At 44.9% G+C, this 20,587-nt stretch overlaps 1 protein-coding gene across 1 annotated transcript in view; it reads left to right on the top strand.

The window, feature by feature from the left end:
* The window catches only part of TNFRSF19 (TNF receptor superfamily member 19), a 64,092-nt gene extending 43,800 nt beyond the window's left edge, over window positions 1–20,292 (top strand). Inside the window, exons 5-7 of the mRNA XM_068984578.1 lie at window positions 18,786–18,950; window positions 19,408–19,533; window positions 20,180–20,292. Coding sequence (XP_068840679.1) covers window positions 18,786–18,950; window positions 19,408–19,533; window positions 20,180–20,292 — 404 coding nt within the window. The remainder of the gene's footprint in view (window positions 1–18,785; window positions 18,951–19,407; window positions 19,534–20,179) is intronic.
* Window positions 20,293–20,587: the final 295 nt, after the last annotated feature.

The raw sequence follows: 20,587 nt of genomic DNA, 5'->3' as shown, positions 1-20,587 counted from the left end.
TTGAAGATTCTCACAGTTTTTCAAATTAATTTTACCTGTTTCTCTGATTTATTTTATCCAGTTTTGGTTGGGCTGCGTCTTCACTGCTGCGTGGGCTTTCTCTAGTTGCAGCAAACAGGGGCTGCTCTCTAGCTGAGATGCATGGGCTTCTCATTGTGGTGGCTTCTCTCGTTGTGGAGCACGGGCTATAGGGCGAGAGGGCTTCAGTAGTTGTGACACATGGGCTTAGCTGCACCGTGGATTGTGGGGTCTTTCTGGACCAGGAATCAAACCTATGTCCCCTCCATTGGCAGACAGATTCTTAACCGCTGGACCATCAGGGAAGAAGCCCTGAGCACCTGTGTGCTCAGTCCTGTCCGACTCATCAAGACCCCGTGGACTGTAGCCCACCAGGCTCCTCTGTCCATGGGGTTCTCCAGGCAAGAACACGGGAGTGGGTTGCCGTGACCTCCTCCAGGGGATCTTCCCAACCCAGGGATCGAACTCCGGATTCTCACAATTGTAAAAGAGGAAATAAAACCTTGGTTGAAGTCCTAACTATGTACCACCTTCCAAACCTCAAGACATACGGGCTCTTTCTGACCTAACCCAGACTTGGGTTCTTCACCGGAAGTTCCGTCAGCTGTAAGATTATGAATAAATTAAGAGCAAGGTCGATTCTGCTGGCAGGGATGGCAAGAAACACTGTTTACATCCAGGTTTTTCTCCTCAGCCTTGCCCCACCATACTAAACTGGGCAGAGACATACACAGTTTTCTTTTCTTAGTAAGAAGTTAATGGGTCGAAGTAACTTGAGTTTTATCATCTTAGAATCATTTCACAGTACTGCAGTGAGGTAAATAGGAATTATCCACTCTACTAATATCAGGGAAGCTGATGATTCCAGGAGCCAGAGTCCTTAGGTTTAAGCATGCCAAGCTGGATGCTGCCTTCCCTGTGGATGAGCTTGAATGACAAGGTTCCCTCCAAGGGAATACGGAGTTCAGGGCCCCCAGTGCAGCCTGGCACTGCAGGGGTTAAGCGGAGTCCTGTTCGGGAACAAGGAGGGCAGGGGCCCAAATCTCCTGTCTTTGTTCCAGCTCCCAGATGGCAACCCCATCCGTTAGTCCCAGTTGAGGCAAAACTATTTTTGAGCCTGTGTATCCTTCAGCACAGATGGTCGAGGCCGTAATAATGTGTTTCTTTTATGGTGTCTTTTCTGTTTCTTGGTGTGGAAGTTTCAAAGCTTCATTGTTCCATCAGTCAAATAAACACAGTGAGACCTTCTGGGACTGGGGGATAATAAAAAGAAGAAAAACATCCTTGAAAACAGGAAAAAAAATCCTTTTTATCGTATCTACAGAGAAATGCTATAGGCAAGCTGCTGCCATTTTATGGCTTATGATTTTTTCAGTAGCAATTATGACATATAGCATAATTAAAATACCTGACAGTTATTTCTAATTCACCCACTGCCAAACGTAAAGTGATGAGCTTGCTCTGGGTGTCACGTCACAGACTTTCTCTGAACGGCACAAGCAGCGGAAGTCGTCAGTCGACCCTGTGGTTGAACAGTGGGCAGTGCTGGCCTGGGGTTCGCCTCCCTGCCGCTCGCCTGTGGCAATCACCTGCTCTGCCCTTTCTTCTTTCTGTTTGCCATAAAGACCTGCATGATCATATCTGGCTCACTCCTGGCAGGGAATAGATCTCCAGGCCAAGTAGTCTGGAAGCAAGATGAAGAAGAGCAGAAACCAAGTTCAGTTAAGTCATTTACTGAGTCTCAGCATCTGGGACCTGCAGCCCAGATGGGAACAGGTCCCCTGCCCGGACTTTCCTGCCCAGGGCTATTTCTGCTCGCTGGGTTTGGGTTTCAGGACGCTCCCCCTGACCTCAGCCTTCCAAGTCCTTTCCACCCCCAGGCCTCCCGGGATGCCTTTCTACCTGCTGGAAGCCTGAGGCCCCTTTCCGTCATCTCAGCCCCTCTCTTAACACCCCTGCTGACCCCTTTGCCTGCCTGATCTCCTGTCACACTTGCTCCAGGCCCATCGCTGGGCCACCGAGGGCCCTTGAATCCTGTTTTTGTTTGGTTTTATCATTGCATTTCTGTTGGCACACCCAAGGACACACACATCTTAAAGTATAGAAGACTCTTTGTCTTGTCCATCTATAATTTTCTTTTGTCCTGCTGAGAAAAAAATACAGCTGTTCAGTTCAGTGCCTTATGAATATGGTTAATTTTCATTTTCTGGATAGAAGCGTTGACGTTTTGTGCTAAGAAATGAGATCCAAACCAAACCTGGGCTTCCCAGGTGGCGCTCATGGTAAAGAACTGGCCTGCCAGTGCAGGAGACAGTGAGACAGACACAGGTTTGATCCCCAAGCTGGGAAGATCCCCTGGAGGAGGGCATGGCAACCCACTCCAGTATTCTTGCCTGGAGAATCCTGTGGACAGAGGAGCCTGGCGGGCTACTGTCCAAAGTGTTGCAAAGAGTCAGACACGACTGGAGTGACTTAGCATGCATGCACCCATAAACCAAATTTAAAGAAACGAAAAGCAGGAAAGCTTTTCCACTCCCGTTGGTAGCAGTCGTGGACAGCAGCATGAGCATCCGTGGCCGGCACGTGCAGGGACGCAGGCCTGGCAGAGACGCAGCTCGCTTCCCAGCTGCTTCTCGCCCCTCTGGCCAGCACCACACCAGGGCTCAGTGAGCCCACCAGGGTGGGCTGTGCGCCCCTTCCCCTTCAGGGCTCTTGGCCAGCAACAGTGAAAGCTGGTGGCTTTCAGTCCGCAGCAGCCACTGCTACAAACAGAGCAGCCCCGAGGGACCGATTCCAGCAGCAGGCGGGGTCTATGGGGAGCAGGTGAGTGGGAACCAAGTGGAGGCTGGTGGGAGAAGAGGATAGAGACCTGGGGATCTGGAAAGACGACTCTCAATGCAGTGTACACCTTGCTGGATGAGAAGGGACATCCTGAAATCATGATTTTCTCGCCACTGAAAGACAAAGTGCTCATTGTTGTGGGCAGAATGAGTGATGTTACTGTGGCTTTACACCTTGAAACAAAACAGATCGCCGCTGGCGGATACCGTGCTAGTTGTTAGGTGGCTGAGAGCCCGTCAGCTCACTAGACATCTCAGAGGTATTCTCATGGGCGAACACGCAGCTGGTGGCAGATGGAGCGGTGGGATGCTTGGTGGTGCCCCACTCTCAGGAGGAAGGCAGTCGGCTGCCCAGGATTCTGTTCAAACACTACAGGGGCTCGTTTACGTAGTTGGACGAGGTTTACAGTGGAAATGCAGCCTCATTGGATGGGGAACCAAGCCCTTGTCTGCATACACTCAGGAGAGACTTGGTGACTTCTGCTCGATTTGTTAAAATCAGTATTTGCAACCATGCAGGTTTTGATTGAAGTCAGAGATGGTAGTTGTTGTGTAGCTGTATTGGTGAGAATGTGAGCCTGCCACATTCCTCTGTAAATTCACACCGTCAACTTATTGTAAACACACACATCACCAACTTCCTGACCCTGAAGTGTCCCCAGGTAGAAGTGAAAGTGACACTCAGGTAAAAGGTCACACGTTAAGATGAAACATCCCTGACATGGGGAGACCTTCCCGTCAGTCAGTGTCTTTCTGGTTGTAAATGCTGTGCTGGCTGGGTGGTGGTCCAGCCTGCTTCCTCTTCCCTATCTCTCCTTCACCTCTCTTCTTCTCAGATAGGAGGGTCTCTCTTCCCACCCTGAGACCCATGGCTTTGAAGATGCACACTGAGCATCACCATCCACCCTCAGGAATGAATTAAGTCAAATTTCCTTGTCCACAAAGACAGTTATCACACATTCATGGAACTGGCCTTTTTTTCTGCTGTAATTTCACAGTGAGGCTGACCATATAAATATTGGTAGCAGAATCAGGCAAATATATACATGAAAAAGTAGTTTTCAGACAGTCATTTCTATTAATTACCTTCTATCAAATAGCCTTACAAATAGCTGAGAAAAGAACAGAAGCTAAAGGCAAAGGAGAAATGGAAAGATTTAGCCATTTGAATGCAGAGGTCCAAAGAATAGCAAGGAGAGAGAAGAAAGCCTTCCTCAGTGATCAATCCAAAGAAATAGAGGAAAATAATAGAATGGGAAAGACTAGAGATCTCTTCAAGAAAGTTAAAGATACTAAGGGAACATTTCAGGCAAAGATGGGCACAATAAACGACAGAAAAGATATTAAGAAGAGGTGGCAAGAATACACAGAAGAACTGTACAAAAAAGATCTTCATGACCCAGGTAACCATGATGGTGTGATCACTCACCTAGAGCCAGGCATCCTGGAATGTGAAGTCAAATGGGCCTTAGGAAGCATCACTATACAAACAAAGCTAGTGGAGGTGATGGAATTCTAGTTGAGCTATTTCAAATCCTAAAAGATGATGCTGCGAAAGTGCTGCACTCAATATGCCGGCAAATTTGGAAAACTCAGCAGTGGCCACAGGATTGGAAAAGGTCTGTTTTCATTCCAATTCCAAAGAAAGGCAATGCCAAAGAATGCTCAAACTACCATGTAATTGAACTCATCTCACATGCTAGCAAAAGAATGCTCAAAATTTTCCAAGCCAGGCTTTAATAGCATGTGAACCATGAACTTCCAGATGTTCAGCTGGATTTGCACAGGAACCAGAGATCAAATTGCCAATATCCACTGGATCATCAAAAAAAGCAAAAGAGTTCCAGAAGAACATCTACTTCTGCTTTAATGACTATGCCAAAGCCTTGGACTGTGTGCATAACAACAAACTGTGGGAAATTCTTAAAAAGAGATGGGAATACAAGACCACCTTACCTGCCTCCTGAGAAATCTGTATGCAGGTCAAGAAGCAACAGTTAGAACTGGACATGGAACAATAGACTAGTTCCAGATTTGGAAAGGAGTACGTCAAGGCTGTATATTGTCACCCTGCTTATTTAACTTCTATGCAGAGTATATCATGGGAAATACCAGGCTGGATGAAGCACAAGCTGGAATCAAGATTGCCGGGAGAAATATCAATAACCTCAGATATGCAGATGACACCACCCTTATGGCATAAAGCAAAAAAGAACTAAAGAGCCTCGTGATGAAAGTGTAAGAGGAGAGTGAAAAAGTTGGCTTAAACCTCAACATTCAAAAAACGAAGATCATGGCATCTGGTCCCATCACTTCATGGCAAATAGATGGGGAAACAATGGAAACAGTGAGAGACTTTATTTTCTTGGGCTCTAAAATCACTGCAGATGGTGACTGCAGCCATGAAATTAAAAGACGCTTGCTCCTTGAAAGAAAAGCTATGACCAACCTAGACAGCATATTCAAAAGCAGAGACATTACTTTGCCAACAAAGGTCCATCTAGTCAAAGCTATGGTTTTCCCAGTAGTCATGTGAGAGTTGGACTGTAAAGAAAACTGAGCACTGAAGAATTGATGCTTTTGAACTGTGGTGTTGGAGAAGATTCTTGAGAGTCCCTTGGACTGCAAGGAGATCAAACCAGTCAATCCTCAAGGAAATCAGTCCTGAATATTCATTGGAAGGACTGATACTTTGGCCACCTGATGTGAAGAACTAACTCATTGGAAAAGACCCTGATCCTGGGAAAGATTGAAGGTGGGAAGAGAAGGGGATGACAGAAGATGACATGGTTGGATGGCATCATCAACTCAAGCTCCAGGAGTTGGTGATGGACAGTGAGGCCTGGTGTCCTGCAGTCCATGGGGTCGCAAAGAGTCAGATGCCACTGAGCAACTGAACTGAACTGACCTGGTCTTCTATCAATGCCCCCTTTTGTATGTAATTTAAATTTATGACACTATTTATGCTTAATGTCTATTTGTATTTATCTGTCACTAAGTTGGTAATGGGGCTTCCCTGGTAGCTAAGCTGGTACAGAATCCTCCTGCAATCCAGGAGACCCCAGTTCAATTCCTGGGTTGGGAAGATCCCCTGGAGAAGGGATAGACTACCCACTCCAGTATTCTTGGACTTCCCTGGTAGCTCAGTAGGTAAAGAATCTGCCTTCAAGGTGGGAGACCTGGGTTCAGTCTCTGGATTGGGAAGACCCCCTGGAGGAGGGCATGGCAACCCACTCCAGCATTCTTGCCTGGAGAACCCCCATGGACAGAGGAGCCTGGCTGGTTATAGTCAATAGGGTCACAAAGAGCCAGACATGACTGAAGTAACTTAGCGTGCATGCATGCACATGTAGGTAATAAGTCCAAACCATGGTCTTTGTGTTCAAGAAGCTAAAAGAGAAAGAAGCATACTATTTTCATTTATTCACCCCAAAACCTGTACAAACACTATTTAATAAAAGCCTTTGAGAAAGACTTAGAAATCTTGGACAAACATCATAGTCAGTTGTGACTCTCGCCTGGAGTCTCATTTACTCAAAATTCCCCACCAGTGTCTTTAAGGAGCAGCGAGTACAGGTCCTATGGCTTGTCTGCCATGTCCCTCCTGCTCTGTATTCTCCAAGCTGTCTTTGTGCCTGACCATTAATATTCTTCTGTTTTGCCTGAAGTTTTTTCCTACAAGCTCTTCTTAGTAATAGCTTTACCATTTTGTTCACAATATTCCAAGGGGTTGACTTATTTTGCTCATGGTTGCTTATTCTTATGCAACATTGCTTAATGTTACTTTGGGCAATCGTATGGTGGGAGGAACCCTTTGAGACACTTAGCTAAAAGTAGTGGCAGCTGTGTCTTTTGTAAGAAATGAACTTGAATTTCTGGGGAGAATTCTGTTGGTTTGTCTTCACTGTGCACTTTCCTGCCCTCCAGGACCCTGTGATGAGGACACAGGCTATCCCATCAGGGTGCTCAGTGGCCTGCCTGCTACATAGGTGGTTTCACTTGGTTTAAGAGACCATCCAGATTCTGCCATAACAACAATTAGAATATAATGTCTGATTCTGAATAATAATAGGAGAAAGGATGGCTAACTCAGGAAGTTCACTGTGGGAGGTACCAAGATGACCCTCTGTGTGTGCATCACTTCCTTCAGGTCTCACAGACCTTTAGGTAGATACTTTTATTTCCTGGCTTTACTGATAAGGAAACTGAAGTGGTCATTTGCTGGTTGGTGACACAGCTGGTAAGTGGCTGAGCCAGGATTCAAACCCAGAGTGCTGACAACAAAGCTCTTAACCAAGAGTGTGCAGCACTTTACAGTATATTTTAAAGCCAGGAAAAGAGGGAAGGAAAAAAGGATAAAGACCCCAGATGTCCACGGGCCACACTTGGGCCAGTGGAGGGAGGCTTCTGCCTGTCCTTTTTAAATTTGAGCTCTGGTCCTTCAGCAGCAAAGTGCTAACATTCATCAGTCTGCAGTGCTTCCAGTTCAAGCAACAGCCCCTGACGGGCTGCCCGGGAGAAAAAGCTGTACGTTTGCTATTTTAATTTTCACTCAGTAGAATCAGGTTCATGTAAACACAGCATGCATGAGCTCTCCACATACGGGCCGGTTACCACGAGGCTCTGCTAGTTGCTTGTCATTCTGCATGTTAACTTATCCAAAGGGCCACTGCCACTGTTTTCTGCCCCGCCTTCAGGAGGTCTGCTCAAATGTGCCAGTCGCTCAGTCGTGTCCGAAGGTTTTTTTGACCCTATGAACTGTAGTCCACCAGGCTCCTCTGTCCGTGAAATTCTCCAGTCAAGAATACTGGAGTGGGTTGCCATTCCCTTCTCCAGGGGATCTTCCCTACCCAGGGATTGAACCTAGGTCTCCCCCATTGCAGACAGATTCTTTGCCGTCTGAGTCACCAGGGAAGTCTCAGGAGACCTAATCATAAGCAATTGCTTTTCTGTGTAATCAAAATACTGATATTGCATTCTTATCTTTAATCCTTTGATTGGTAATAACATTCTGTCGCTTCCAAACTCTTAACAATCAATTACCTTATTTTGGCATTCGGTCCAATCACTTCATGGCAAATAGATGGGGAAACAGTGGAAACAGTGACAGACTGTTTTGGGGGGCTCCAAAATCAATGCAGATGGTGACTGCAGCCATGAAATTAAAAGATGCTTGCTCCTTGGAAGAAAAGTTATGACCAACCTAGACAGCATATTAAAAAGCAGAGACATTACTTTGCCGACAAAAGTCCATCTAGTCAAAACTATGGTTTTTCCAGTAGTCATGTATGTATGGATATGAGAGTTGGACTATAAACAAAACTGAGCACCAAAGAATTGATGCTTTTTGAACTGTGGTGTTGCAGAAGACTCTTGAGAGTCGCTTGGATTGCAAGAAGATCCAGCCTGTCAATCCTCAAGGAAATCAGTCCTGAATATTCATTGGAAGGACTGATGCTGAAGCTGAAACTCCAACACTTTGGCCACCTGATGGGAAGAACTGACTCATTGGAAAAGACCCTGATGCTGGGAAAGATTGAAGGCAGGAGGAGAAGGGGATGACAGAGGATGAGATGGTTGGATGGCATCACCAACTTGATGGACGTGAGTTTGAGTAAGCTGTGTGAGTTGGTGATGGACAGGGAAGCCTGGCGTGCTACAGTCCATGGGGTTGCAAAGAGTCAGACATGACTGAGTGATTAAACTGACTGACCACTGACTTTAGTTAAGATTTTCTAAGAGCAGAGATAAAGTTGGAGATAACAACTAATGGGTGTGTGGTTTAAAGAAGTTTCTGCTTTTCTAAACACATACCTCTTCTAGGGTAAGGAATTCAGGAAAAAATGTTTTCATAAAAGCTTTCCAGAAGGCAATAAAGGGCTTTGATTCATATCACTAGTGTTTTCATTGCAAGATTTGGACTTTCTGTCTTTAATTCAAAAGATAATAATGGAATAATTGGAACCATTTTGGAGTATTGGCTATAATCATATCTTTTTTAATGTCTCATAATACAGGGTAATATTTATTAATAATCTAAATTGCTTCCCATGTGGCACAGTGGTAGAGAACTTGCCCGCCAATATAGGAGACATGGGTTCAGTCCCTGGGTTGGGAAGATCCCCTGGAGAAGAAAATGGAAATCCACTCCAGTATTCTTGCCTGGGAAATCCCACGGACAGAGACACCTAGCGGGCTACAGTCCATGGGGTCAGAAAGAATAGGGTATGATTAAGCCACATGAGGACTTGCACTTACAAAAGAAAGACTCTGTGTATAAGATTGTGAGAATAGACACAAATGTGAAGGACATGTATGCTTTCAATTTAAGAGTGAATAGAATTATGTCCACCACCCTCCCCCTCTTCAGCTTCAAGAAGAACAGTTTGCATTTTTTCATGGTTTCCTCCCAACACGCATGGTAAAGGCTGAGAATAGCAATAGGGCAGTGGTGGGCAAGCAGCCCAGAGGGAAACAGAAACTGATGGAGGCAGAATGGGAGATGGAGTGAGGGCTCAGAGGTCCTCCATGGGGGTCTTCCACTCTCAGTAACCTGGGGAACCACCATCCCACAGTCTCATAATCAGGGGCCCATCCTGACATCATGAGGTGCCCTGGGTCTCTTTGGTTCCGTAGCCTGGCAGCTTTTGCGTAGTGCTTCATTTATCCTTGGTGATTCACCCAACTTGAGCAACTGGGAAGCAGAGACACCAAAGTTTACTTCTCAGAAGCCGGCTCTGCTTATAATAGAACTGTATTTATGAATCATCTGTATTAGTATTAAAAGAAAGCAGAGTGGAGGCCGCCTCGGGGTTCTGCCTTGATTCACTTGAGTTTAAATCATGAAAGGACTAGTAACTGGGGCAGTGCCCGAGAGGGAACTTGAAAGAAGGAATCAAGCTCAGAAGTTCTGTGTTTATAAACAGATGTTACAGCATTGCTCAACAAAGGAAAAATGTTTGCCTAGCTGTACTGTTTTTGGTATGCTCTTAAGTTCAAAAAGGAAAATAAATTAAAAAAAAAAAAAACAGTTTAGGGCATTAGCTTGGAAACTCAGCACTCAGAGCATGTTTGAAAAGCAGCCTGACACAATGAACTTATGGTTTTACTTGCACACAACTGTGGCTGCCCCAGATAAAATTGTAAGAAGGTGGTCTGGCCAGACCTTACCAGGCTCAGATTCTGGCAAACAGAGACATCAAGTTGAATAGTTTGGGTGAAACCTCAAAAGTCAGGTCAGAATGATTCCTTTTTAAGAAAGAAAAAGGTACAAATCCTCATATAATCCTTCTACCATTCATTTGAAAAATGAGGCTTTCTTAATTTAGATAATCTGGCTTCTGATGAGCAAAATCTTGCTTCTGTCTTGATTACTGTTTTGCTGTAAACTCCCGTTGAGCTTTGCTCCTCTTGTTTCACTTAGTGATATTGTATTTGAAAAACACATTTTAGTTTCATGTTAATCAGATGGTTTGTTTCTCTGATCTTCAGTTGTGTGAAAGTGTTAGTTGCTCAGTCATGTTGGACTCTTTGCGACCCCACAGACTGTAACCCACCAGGCTCATCTGTTCACGGGGATCCTCCAGGCAAGAATACCAAAGTGGTTGCCATTCCCTTCTCCAGGGGAAGTCCCAACCCAGGAATGGAACCCCATTCTCCCACACTGCAGGCAGATTCTTTACTGTCTGAGCCACCAGGGAAGCCCATGTTTAAGGAACCATTGCCAAATCCAAGGTCATGAAGATTTTACCCTATGTTTTCTCATTTTTAAGGTAGAGTTTAGAATGTCCATACTGATTTAGGTACATTTAAGAGAAGAAGACTCTGGGGAGTCCCTTGGACTGCAAGGAGATCAAACCAGTCAATCCTAAAAGGAATCAACCCTGAACAATCATTGGAAGGACTGAGGTGCTGAAGCTGAGGTGCTAATATTTTGGCCACCGTTGCAAAGAGCCAGCTTATCAGAAAAGACCTGATGCTGGGAAAGACTGAAGGCAAAAGGAGAAAGAGCCGGCAGAGGATGAGATGGTTGGATAGCATCACTGACTCAATGGGACATGAACTTGAGTCAACTCCAGGAGATAGTGGAGGACAAGGAAGCCTGGTGTGCTGCAGTCCATGGGGTTGCAGAGTCAGACACGACTTAGCGGCTGAAGAACAAGAGGAATCATATCTTACGTAATTCTGAAAGTTGCCTGTCTTCATCTTGTACATGCCACTCTAGCACATTTAATATTGGTATACATCATGCTCTTCAAGCCAGTCAAACTTGGGATCCCCAACATTTCTGTGTCAGTAATGTAAGGTGTGAAACTAGCAGATTCAGTAAAGACCTGCTTCATCCTCACCACACTGGGCGTCTAGATGCCATTCGGGTTGGGTTTACAGGATGGGGAGCGGCGATGATGCCTGGCCTGAGTCTCCTAATAGCAGAGATGCAGAAGGGAAGAAGATCCCCAGGAGACCGGCTGTTGACTGCAGACCGCTGCCACTGGCCTCGGGGTGGTGGTGGAGGAACCAGGGGCAGCCGTGGTGTCCTGGGAGGAGGACCTGAGAGTTCTCAGAGTTGTCTGATTGGAACAAATCTGCCTGGGTGGAAGCAACACCTGCAGCAGCAGCCCAGTCCAAGCCTGCCCACCACCACTCTGCCCACACCTGCCCCAAAGGCACATGGCACGTCTCGCTGGGTGTGCAGAGAACCGCTGGCTCAGGGCAGGCACATCAAGGATGCCTACTAGTGTGTTGAGCGCTTGTATTACAAAAGGACGTTGGGTTTTGTCAAGTGCTTTTTAAGCACTGTTCTTCCCCTGTGGGCCCATTGTTGTTTAGCCGCTCAGTCGTGTCCGACTCTTTGTGACACCATAGACTGTAGCCCGCCAGGCTCCTCTGTCCATGGGATTCTCCAGGCAAGAATCCTGGAGTGGGTTGCCATTTCCTCCTCCAGGGGATCTCCTCGACCCAGGGATTGAGCCCAAGTCTTCTTGCACAGGTGGATTCTTTACCTTCTGAGCCACCAGGGAAGCCCCTTTCTAAGCGTAATTGAGGCGATTAGTGTGGTTTTTTTGTCCCTTTCATTTTTTCTTGTCATGGGTTACATTGATTTTGGTATGATACATCATCATTGCCTTCCTGGAATGAATCCCACTTGGCTGTGATGTATAATCCTTGAATATGCACTGACTTTTATAAGGTATGTTTTGTTGAGGGTTTTTAAATCTGTACTTGTCAGAAATCTTGATCTGTCGTTTTCTCCCCTTATAGTGCCTTTTTCTGGCTTTGGTATCAAGGTAATATTAGCCTCGTAGAATGAGTTAGGATGGATTCTTTCCTCTCCATTTTTTGCAAGAGTTTGAGAAGGATTGGTGTTAATTTTTCTTTAAATATTTGGCAGAATTCACATGAAGGCATCTGGTTCTGGGCTTCCCTTTGTCAGGAGGTTTTTAATGACTGAGTCCATCTCTTTGTTGTGGTGTATTTTGATTTTCTATCTCTTCGATGTCAGTTTCATTGGCTTGTGTATTTCTGAGAATGTCTTTTTTACCTAGTTATCCAATTTGTGTTACCTTTGTTCATGGTGTTCTCTTATAACCTTTTTATTTCTGTAAAGTCCATAGCAATGTCTGCGCCTTCATTTCTGATTTTACTTACTTGAGTCTTCTCCCTTTTCTCCTTTGTCAATCTAAGTTTCGTCAATTTTGTTGATCTTTTCAAAGAACCAACTTTCGGTTTTATTGCTTCTCTCTGTTGTTTTTCTCTATTTATTTGTCTCTGTGCTAGTCTTTATCATTTCCTTCCATCTGCTTTTGGTTTAGTCTTTATCATTTCCTTCCATCCAGCTTTTGGTTTAGTTTACCCTTATTTTTCTAATGTAATCAAGTTAAACATTAGGTTGTCAATTTTAGGTCTTTTTTAGTATAGACATTTACTGCTATAAATTTCCCTCTAAACGCTGCTTTTGCTGTATCCCATAAGTTTTTATATTTTGTTTTTTATTCTCATTCATTTCAAAGTGTTTTCTAATTTCCTTTGTGATTTCTTCTTTGACCCATTGATTATATAAGAGTAGATTATTTATCTTCTGCATATCTTTGAACTTCCCAGTTTTCCTTGTTACTGATTTCTAGTTTAATTCATTTGTGGTTGGAAAAGATACTTTGTATGATTTGAGTCTTTTTAAAGAAGAATATATATTCTGCAGTTGTTGAGTACTTCCTATTATACTTAGAATAGAACGCAAGCTCCTCGCTATGGTTTAAATTCCTACAAGTACCGATCCTGACTAGCTCCTCTGGCACTGTCTCCCTCCACTCTTCTCTTGGTTTGCTCAGGAATTGTTGTGTTTTTCTTCCCCCCTGATTTATTAACGTGATGCTCTAGTGTAATAACATTAAGTATGTGAGTGACTGATTAACATAATGCCTTAGTGAAAGAACACTAATGTATACCTTTTGATAGCATGTGGAGCCATTGTGTGTATCTTTGTGAAACGTTTAAAAGTGTATGGAGAAAGACTGAACATGAATGTCCACAGCAACATTGTTCACAATAGCCAAAAGGCGGAGACAACTCAGATGTCCACCATCTGATGAACAAATAAACAAAACATGGTCCACTCATCCAATGGAATGTTATTCAGTCATAAAAAGGGAAGAAGTTCTGTTGCATGCTGACATAGATGACCTCGAAAACTTTCTGCTAAGTCAAAGAAGACAGGCACAGAAAGTCCTGTAATATTTTATGGTTCCTTTTGCAGGAAATATCCAGAATAGGCAAATTCAGACACAAAGCAAATTAGTGCTTGCCAGGATGTGGTGGTGGAGAAACAGGGGGTGTGGCGTGACTACTTCATGGGTCGGGGGTTTCCACTCTAGTGGTGGTGGTTATATAACATTGTGAATGTGCTCAGTGTCACTAAGGGTAAATTTTATGTTATCTATCAGTTCAGTCAGTTCAGTTAGTCAGTCGTGTCCGACTCTTTGCGACCCCAAGAATCGCAGCACGCCAGGCCTCCCTGTCCATCACCAGCTCCCAGAGTTCACTCAGACTCGCGTCCATCGAGTCAGTGATGCCATCCAGCCATCTCATCCTCAGTCGTCCCCTTCTCCTCCTGCCTCCAATCCCTCCCAGCATCAGAGTCTTTTCCAGTGAGTCAACTCTTCTCATGAGGTGGCCAAAGTACTGGAGTTTCAGCTTCAGCATCATTCCCTCCAAAGAAATCCCAGGGCTGATCTCTTTCAGAATGGACTGGTTGGATCTCCTTGCAGTCCAAAGGACTCTCAAGAATCTTCTCCAACACCACAGTTCAAAAGCATCAATTCTTCAGCACTCAGCTTTCTTCACAGTCCAACTCTCACATCCATACATGACTACTGGAAAAACCATAGCCTTGACTAGACTGACTGTTGTTGGCAAAGTAATGTCTCTGCTTTTGAATATGCTATCTAGGTTGGTCATAACTTTTCTTCCGAGGAGTAAGCGTCTTTTAATTTCATGGCGGCAGTCACCATCTGCAGTGATTTTGGAGCCCCAAAATATAAAAGTCTGACACTGTTTCCACTGTTTCCCCATCTATTTCCCATGAAGTGATGGGACCGGATGCCATGATCTTCGTTTTCTGAATGTTGAGCTTTAAGCTGAGTTTTTCACTCTCCTCTTTCACTTTCACCGAGAGGCTTTTTAGTTCCTCTTCACTTTCTGCCATAAGGGTGGTGTCATCTGCATATCTGAGGTTATTGATATTTCTCCCAGCTTGTGCTTCTTCCAGCCCAGCGTTTCTCATGATGTACTCTGCATATAAGTTAAATAAGCAGGGTGACAATATACAGACTTGACGTACTCCTTTTCCTATTTGGAACCAGTCTGTTGTTCCATGTCCAGTTCTAACTGTTGCTTCCTGACATGCATATAGGTTTCTCAAGAGGCAGGTCAGGTGGTCTGGTATTCCCATCTCTTTCAGAATTTTCCACAGTGTATTGTTATCCACAGTCAAAGGCTTTGGCATAGTCAATAAAGCAGAAATAGATGGGTTTTGGGAACTCTCTTGCTTTTTTGATGATCCAACGGATGTTGGCAATTTGATCTCTGGTTCCTCTGCCTTTTCTAAAGCGAGCTTGAACATCTGGAAGTTCAAGTATTGCTGAAACCTGGCTTGGATAAATTTGAGCATTACTTTACTAGCGTGTGAGATGAGTGCAATTGTACAAAAAAGATCTTCACGACCAAGATAATTACGATGGTGTGATCACTCACCTAGAGCCAGACATCCTGGAATGTGAAGTCAAGTGGGCCTTAGAAAACATCACTATGAACAAAGTTAGTGGAGGTGATGGAATTCCAGTTGAGCTGTTTCAAATTCTGAAAGATAATGCTGTGAAAGTGCTGCACTCAATATGCCAGCAAATTTGGAAAACTCAGCAGTGGCCACAGGACTGGAAAAGGTCAGTTTTCATTCCAATCCCAAAGAAAGGCAATGCCAAGGAATGCTCAAACTACCGCACAATTGCACTCATCTCACATGCTAGTAAAGTAATGTTATATATATTTCACCACAATGAAAAAATCAATCCAGTTTAAAATCTTTTTTTTCCTGTGCAAAAGAAAGCGCTCATTTTCAAATAATGTTTATTATCAGTATTGAAAAACAAACCACATTGTTCAAAGACCAAAGTTTAAAATGAAAAATAAGTAAAATAATTAAGACTCACTGTTTTACATGACATTACATCCAGTGTCAGAGAGCTTGGTATAAAATGGACTTTAAAAAGTCCAGCTATTTTGTTTATTGGCAGACTGTTCTGTGGTACATCTGGAATTCATATGTTGAGTGTTACAGTAGATATTTTTGTTTAACCAGTTTGGATGAACAAGATAAAGCTTACACTCCAGGCCTGTATCCTTGCCTCAGTTAAGATTGCAAAATGCCCTTTTTAAGTATATTTTTTAATTAAAGGAGATAGCTAGAAATCAATCCATCACGTTTTGGTCTTGTTACACAGTTACTCAACATGAGTTTTCTTGGTGGTGGTGGTGATGAAAGAGCACAGAAAATAATGAATTGATTTGTTGTTTACTTGAAAAAAAAATGAAAGTCAAAGATAAATATGTTACTGAAAATTATTAGAGAATGTCTGTTTATCTTCCAGAACTAATTGTCACTTGAATTACTCATGACAAAACACAGCCATCAGCAAGTGGAAATGCCCACGTGTCTGATTATGGTGGAGCTTCAGTGTCACATAGCATGCAACCTGATGTTTTATTTTCTTCTGTGAACCCTCTGATGAAAACACCAGGTGTTAGTGGAATCTTAAACATGGAAGCCCAGACAGAAAGCATAATTAGTTCATATATGACAGTTCATATCCTTCCCTAGTCTGTTTAATACTCATCTAGTTATACTATATAGACCTTAACAAGAATGTTTAAAAAATAAATTTAAAGAGTCATATGTTATTTTTCACTGTGATAAAACGCAATAGCCTCTTTAATCTTGGGGGTAAGAGAGATTGGACTTGTGAAGCTCTGTTTGTGTTTTAAATTAGGTCAAGTTGCATTGTATATGTTAGCTAATTAACTAGAATTTACTGGTCTGTACAAAATCTGAACAATAGCCCTTCACACTCTTGTTTTGTTTTGTTTTGTTTTGTTTTCTCTAAACAACACTGTTGGAATGTTGGGAGGAATATAGCATAATTTTTTTTAAGAACATATATTTTAGAGTTGGACAGATCAGGCCTAAATCTTGATTCAACCACCTGATGGTTGTTTAAGTGAAAACCCGTTTCTAGATTTGTAGAGACATCTTCATCTGTAAGACCCTTGCTGTGGAGGATTGTCATGACATTTTGAAGGTAGGCAACATGGGGCCAGTCCTCTGCAGGTATCTGTTGTGTGGTCTCTGTGATAACGCTGATGATAATTTGGATGACTTTCTACCAAAAATATTCAAGGTCTCCTGTTGTTAGCAGATCTCTAAATGATCTCATCATTTTTTCTGTCCCCCCTGTGTGGTTTTAGGGAGTGCTCAAATTGTTTAGTCGTGTCTGACTCTTTGGGCTTCCCAGGTGGCACCAGTGGTAAGAAACCTGCCGCCAATGCAGGAGACGTTAGAGATGAGGGTTTGATCCCTGGGTTGGGAAAATCCCCTGGAGGAGGGCACGGCAACCCACTCCAGTATTCTTGCCTGGAGAATCCCGTGGACAGAGGAGCCTGGCTGACTTTTCTGGCTTCTTTGGTTAATTCACAATGGACATGAGTTTGAGCAAACTCCAGGAGATAGTGGAGGACTGGGAGGCCTGGTGCACTGCAGTCCATGGGGTCACAGAGCCGGACACGACTTAGTGACTGAACAACAACTGGACAGGTGGTGCCCCAGAGAGAATCTGAAGGCTAGGGTCTAGTTCTCAAGCTGTCTCATTCTGATGACAGATTGGCCAAAGCCTAGTGTTGACTGGAGCTTGGTTACTTGATGGAAAATTTAAGCTACAAGGCCCAGTCTCACTCTGAAGTACACCATTTTCTCACAAACATGAATCAACCCCACGGTTTGGTTGCAATAAGCAATACTCAAGTTTCCCAAGTTGCTTACCATTCATTGTAGCCCACACTTTTACTTGCGTTAGACATAAATTCCTATTCATGTGTTTATTTGTCACTGTTTACACAGCAGTGTTTGTTTATGTTCATACATCCTCTCGTATGAGGATATATCCATCCCGCTTATAGAGGCTGTTTCGGATTTAGGTTTCATCTCTATCAGGTCCGAGGTATGATCTTTGTAACTTGCTGTGTGGTGAACATCTAATGCGTGCTGTTTGATTATGACATTATGTCTGCATAACTGGAAGCAATATTTTTATGAGTATTAAACATGTTTACCAACAAATATCCTGTAAAAGGTATGATTGGATTATAATTCTTATTCATCCAGGTCCGAGCCATATGGTATTTGTGCCTTTCCCAGGAACAATGAGAAACGTGTATCAGGGTGGCCCAGAGTCATGGAGCCCAGATACACCAGGACTCAACATCCCCAGTGACCGTTCTTTTTCTTGTTCGGCTGTCGTGTTTTTATGGTTCAGTAACTCGACCCTGATGTTTCTCTGTGGCTCTGGCCTTGGGGGTCGTAGCCAGAGGAAACCTGGCCACAGTGGAGACTTTAGGGGTTAGGATGGGGTGCTTCTGTGTGGCCAGGGACAGGGCGAAAGCCCCAGGTGTTCCAGGTGGGCTTTAGTGCCTCGCAGCTCAGATGCTGGTGGCAGCCCGGTGTCTCTAGAGCTGCCGAGTCCATCACGGTCAGAGGCAGTCGTGTGGGCGAACGGGCCCTCAAAACGGGCTCCGTCCAGACGGAGATGTGTTGCCAGTGTGAGGTCATGGTGGTGTTAAGTTTTTTTTCCTCCAAACTGTAGGTGTTGTTCAGTACTGTAGCAGCAACAGTGTTAAAATAAAGTAATAATAAGAATGTTCACTGTCTCAGAACGTGGGGGCCCACGGTGAGGTTGTAAATAATCCAGTTCCTTGTTTGCCCCAAAAGTTGCCTTCCAGAGCACACCTCAGTTCAGCCTGCTTAAAACTGATTCCAATTTGCAGAATATTAAGTGCTTGCTCTGTGCCCTACGCTGCCGGGTGCCGGGGAGACAGAACACGGTGACAGACCCCCATCTGGCAGACGGTCTGGTCCGGTGGGCCTGAGGATGTGTGTGTCGGGGTGGCACGTGGTTGCTGCTGTGGAAGCAAAGGAGAGCTGCAGGTGGAAGTGTGATATTCCAGCCATGTCCCGGGTGGAGGGAGTGTGTGAGCCGCCTCGCACACCTTCCCTCCTCACCCCGATGTTGCACGAAGGCCTCTGCAGGGGACCCCGTGTGCAGTGTGCGCGTCCAAGTCTCCTGGGTGGTGGTGATGTGAGAATTCTGTCCCCGTGGTTTTCAGGTACCAGCAAGGTCAACCTGGTGAGGATCCCGTCCACAGCCTCCAGCCCGCGGGACACGGCCCTGGCGGCCGTCATCTGCAGCGCCCTGGCCACCGTGCTGCTGGCCCTGCTCGTCCTCTGCGTCATCTACTGTAAGCGGCAGTTCGTGGAGAAGAAGCCGAGCTGTAAGTCCTGAGCGCTTGCTGTGTCTTGGCATCCTGCCCAAGGGTGTTGATCATCATCACTGTTCTCTGAGTGTCCAGGGAGGACCTGAGAGGAGCGTCTGGCTGCGGCCACGGGGACAGAGAACATGTGCAACTAAGCCTCCCAGGGGAGGCGCCGAGGGTGAGACCAAGGGGCGGCATCACTTCACCGGGGCCTGAGGAGGCAGGGCCGCCCCCACCCTCCACAGAAACACAGTTCGTTCTAAGTTCTGGCAACACAAGGGCCCCCCATCTCGAGCTTTCTTGACCGATTGTTTTGTTTCTCTGCCTTTTTGTAAGAAGAAGTATTTTTAAATGTGAACCGCAGCTATCCTTTCCTCCCAAACTGCAGAAGCTGGGGTGGTTCTGGTCGCGCCGTGGTGTTCCCAGGCTTCCCGTGGGGAACTTGTCTCGCTGACCAAGTTCTCGGCCTCCACAGGGTCCCTGAGGGCCCAGGACCTGCGGTGCAATGGCTCTGAGCTGTCCTGTTTCGACAGACCCCGGCTCGGCACCCCTGCGCCCCGCGCCTGCTGTCAGTGCCTGCGGGACTCGGCCCAGGCCTGCGGTAAGTTCAGAGCTTGGGGTCCACTAGGAACGCAGGCCCCGAGGCTGCAAAGAGCGCTCCTGCTCTGTTTCCCAGTTAAAGCTAATTGAGTTCAGTCATTCTCCCTCGTCCCCAGAGGTTTGGGGTGTTGTGCGTCTTTTAAGTATTAACATCAAATAGAAAAGAAGCATCTCATTAAAATTCTAGGATTTCTCAGTAACTTTTAAAACAAGTTCACCTTCATTTTGGTGTCAATTGATTTAAAGTAATGTGAACCTTTTGTAGAGTAGGGTTGTCTTGTCTCCTTTCTTGTCTGGTGGGTTCAAAGTAAAGCTGCACATGGCTGTCTTAGTGTCTTTCTGGGTTTCTTTTTCTTTTAACTAGTTTATTTATTTATTTTTGGCTGTGTTGGGTCTTGGTTGCTGCGTGGGCTTTTCCCTGGTTGTGGCAAGCGAGGGTTACTCTCTCTTTGTGGTGTGCGGGCTTCTCATTGCAATGGCTTCCTCTTGTTATGAAGCAACGACACTAGGGCTCATGGGCTTCAGAAGTTGGGGCCCCCAGGCTCTAGAGCACAAGCTTAGTAGTTGGGGCGCACAGGCTTAGTTGCTCTGTGGCATGTGGGATCTTCCCAGACCAGGGATCAAACCCATCTCTCCTGCATTGACAGGCAATTCTTTACCACTGACCCACCAGAGAAGCCCTGGATGTCTTACAGAAGAGGGAGGAGGGAGACCTGTGACAGGGTTTTCCACAAACCAGTGTTGCGTCTGGGATAATTGACAGAGATGGAAGTTCAGGGAAGTCCAGGCAGACCCCGGAGAAACTGGGGTTCGGTTCCAGACCATTGCAATAAAAAGAATATTGCAATAAAGTGAGTCACAGGACATTCTGGGTTCCCCGGTGCATATAACATTATCTTTATGCTATACTGTAGTATATTAAGTGTGCAATAGCATCGTGTCCTAAAAAATAACATATAAACCTTAATTTAAAAATAATTTATTGCTGAAAAATGCTAACCATCATCTGAGCCTTCAGTGAGTCATACTACAATAGTCACATCAAGGTCCCCTGA

Source organism: Capricornis sumatraensis, chromosome 12 (assembly GCF_032405125.1).
Source record: "Capricornis sumatraensis isolate serow.1 chromosome 12, serow.2, whole genome shotgun sequence".
In the NCBI taxonomy this organism is placed as follows: Eukaryota; Metazoa; Chordata; class Mammalia; order Artiodactyla; family Bovidae; genus Capricornis; species Capricornis sumatraensis.
Note: the sequence above shows the minus strand (reverse complement) of the source record. Positions and strands in the feature narration are given on the sequence as shown.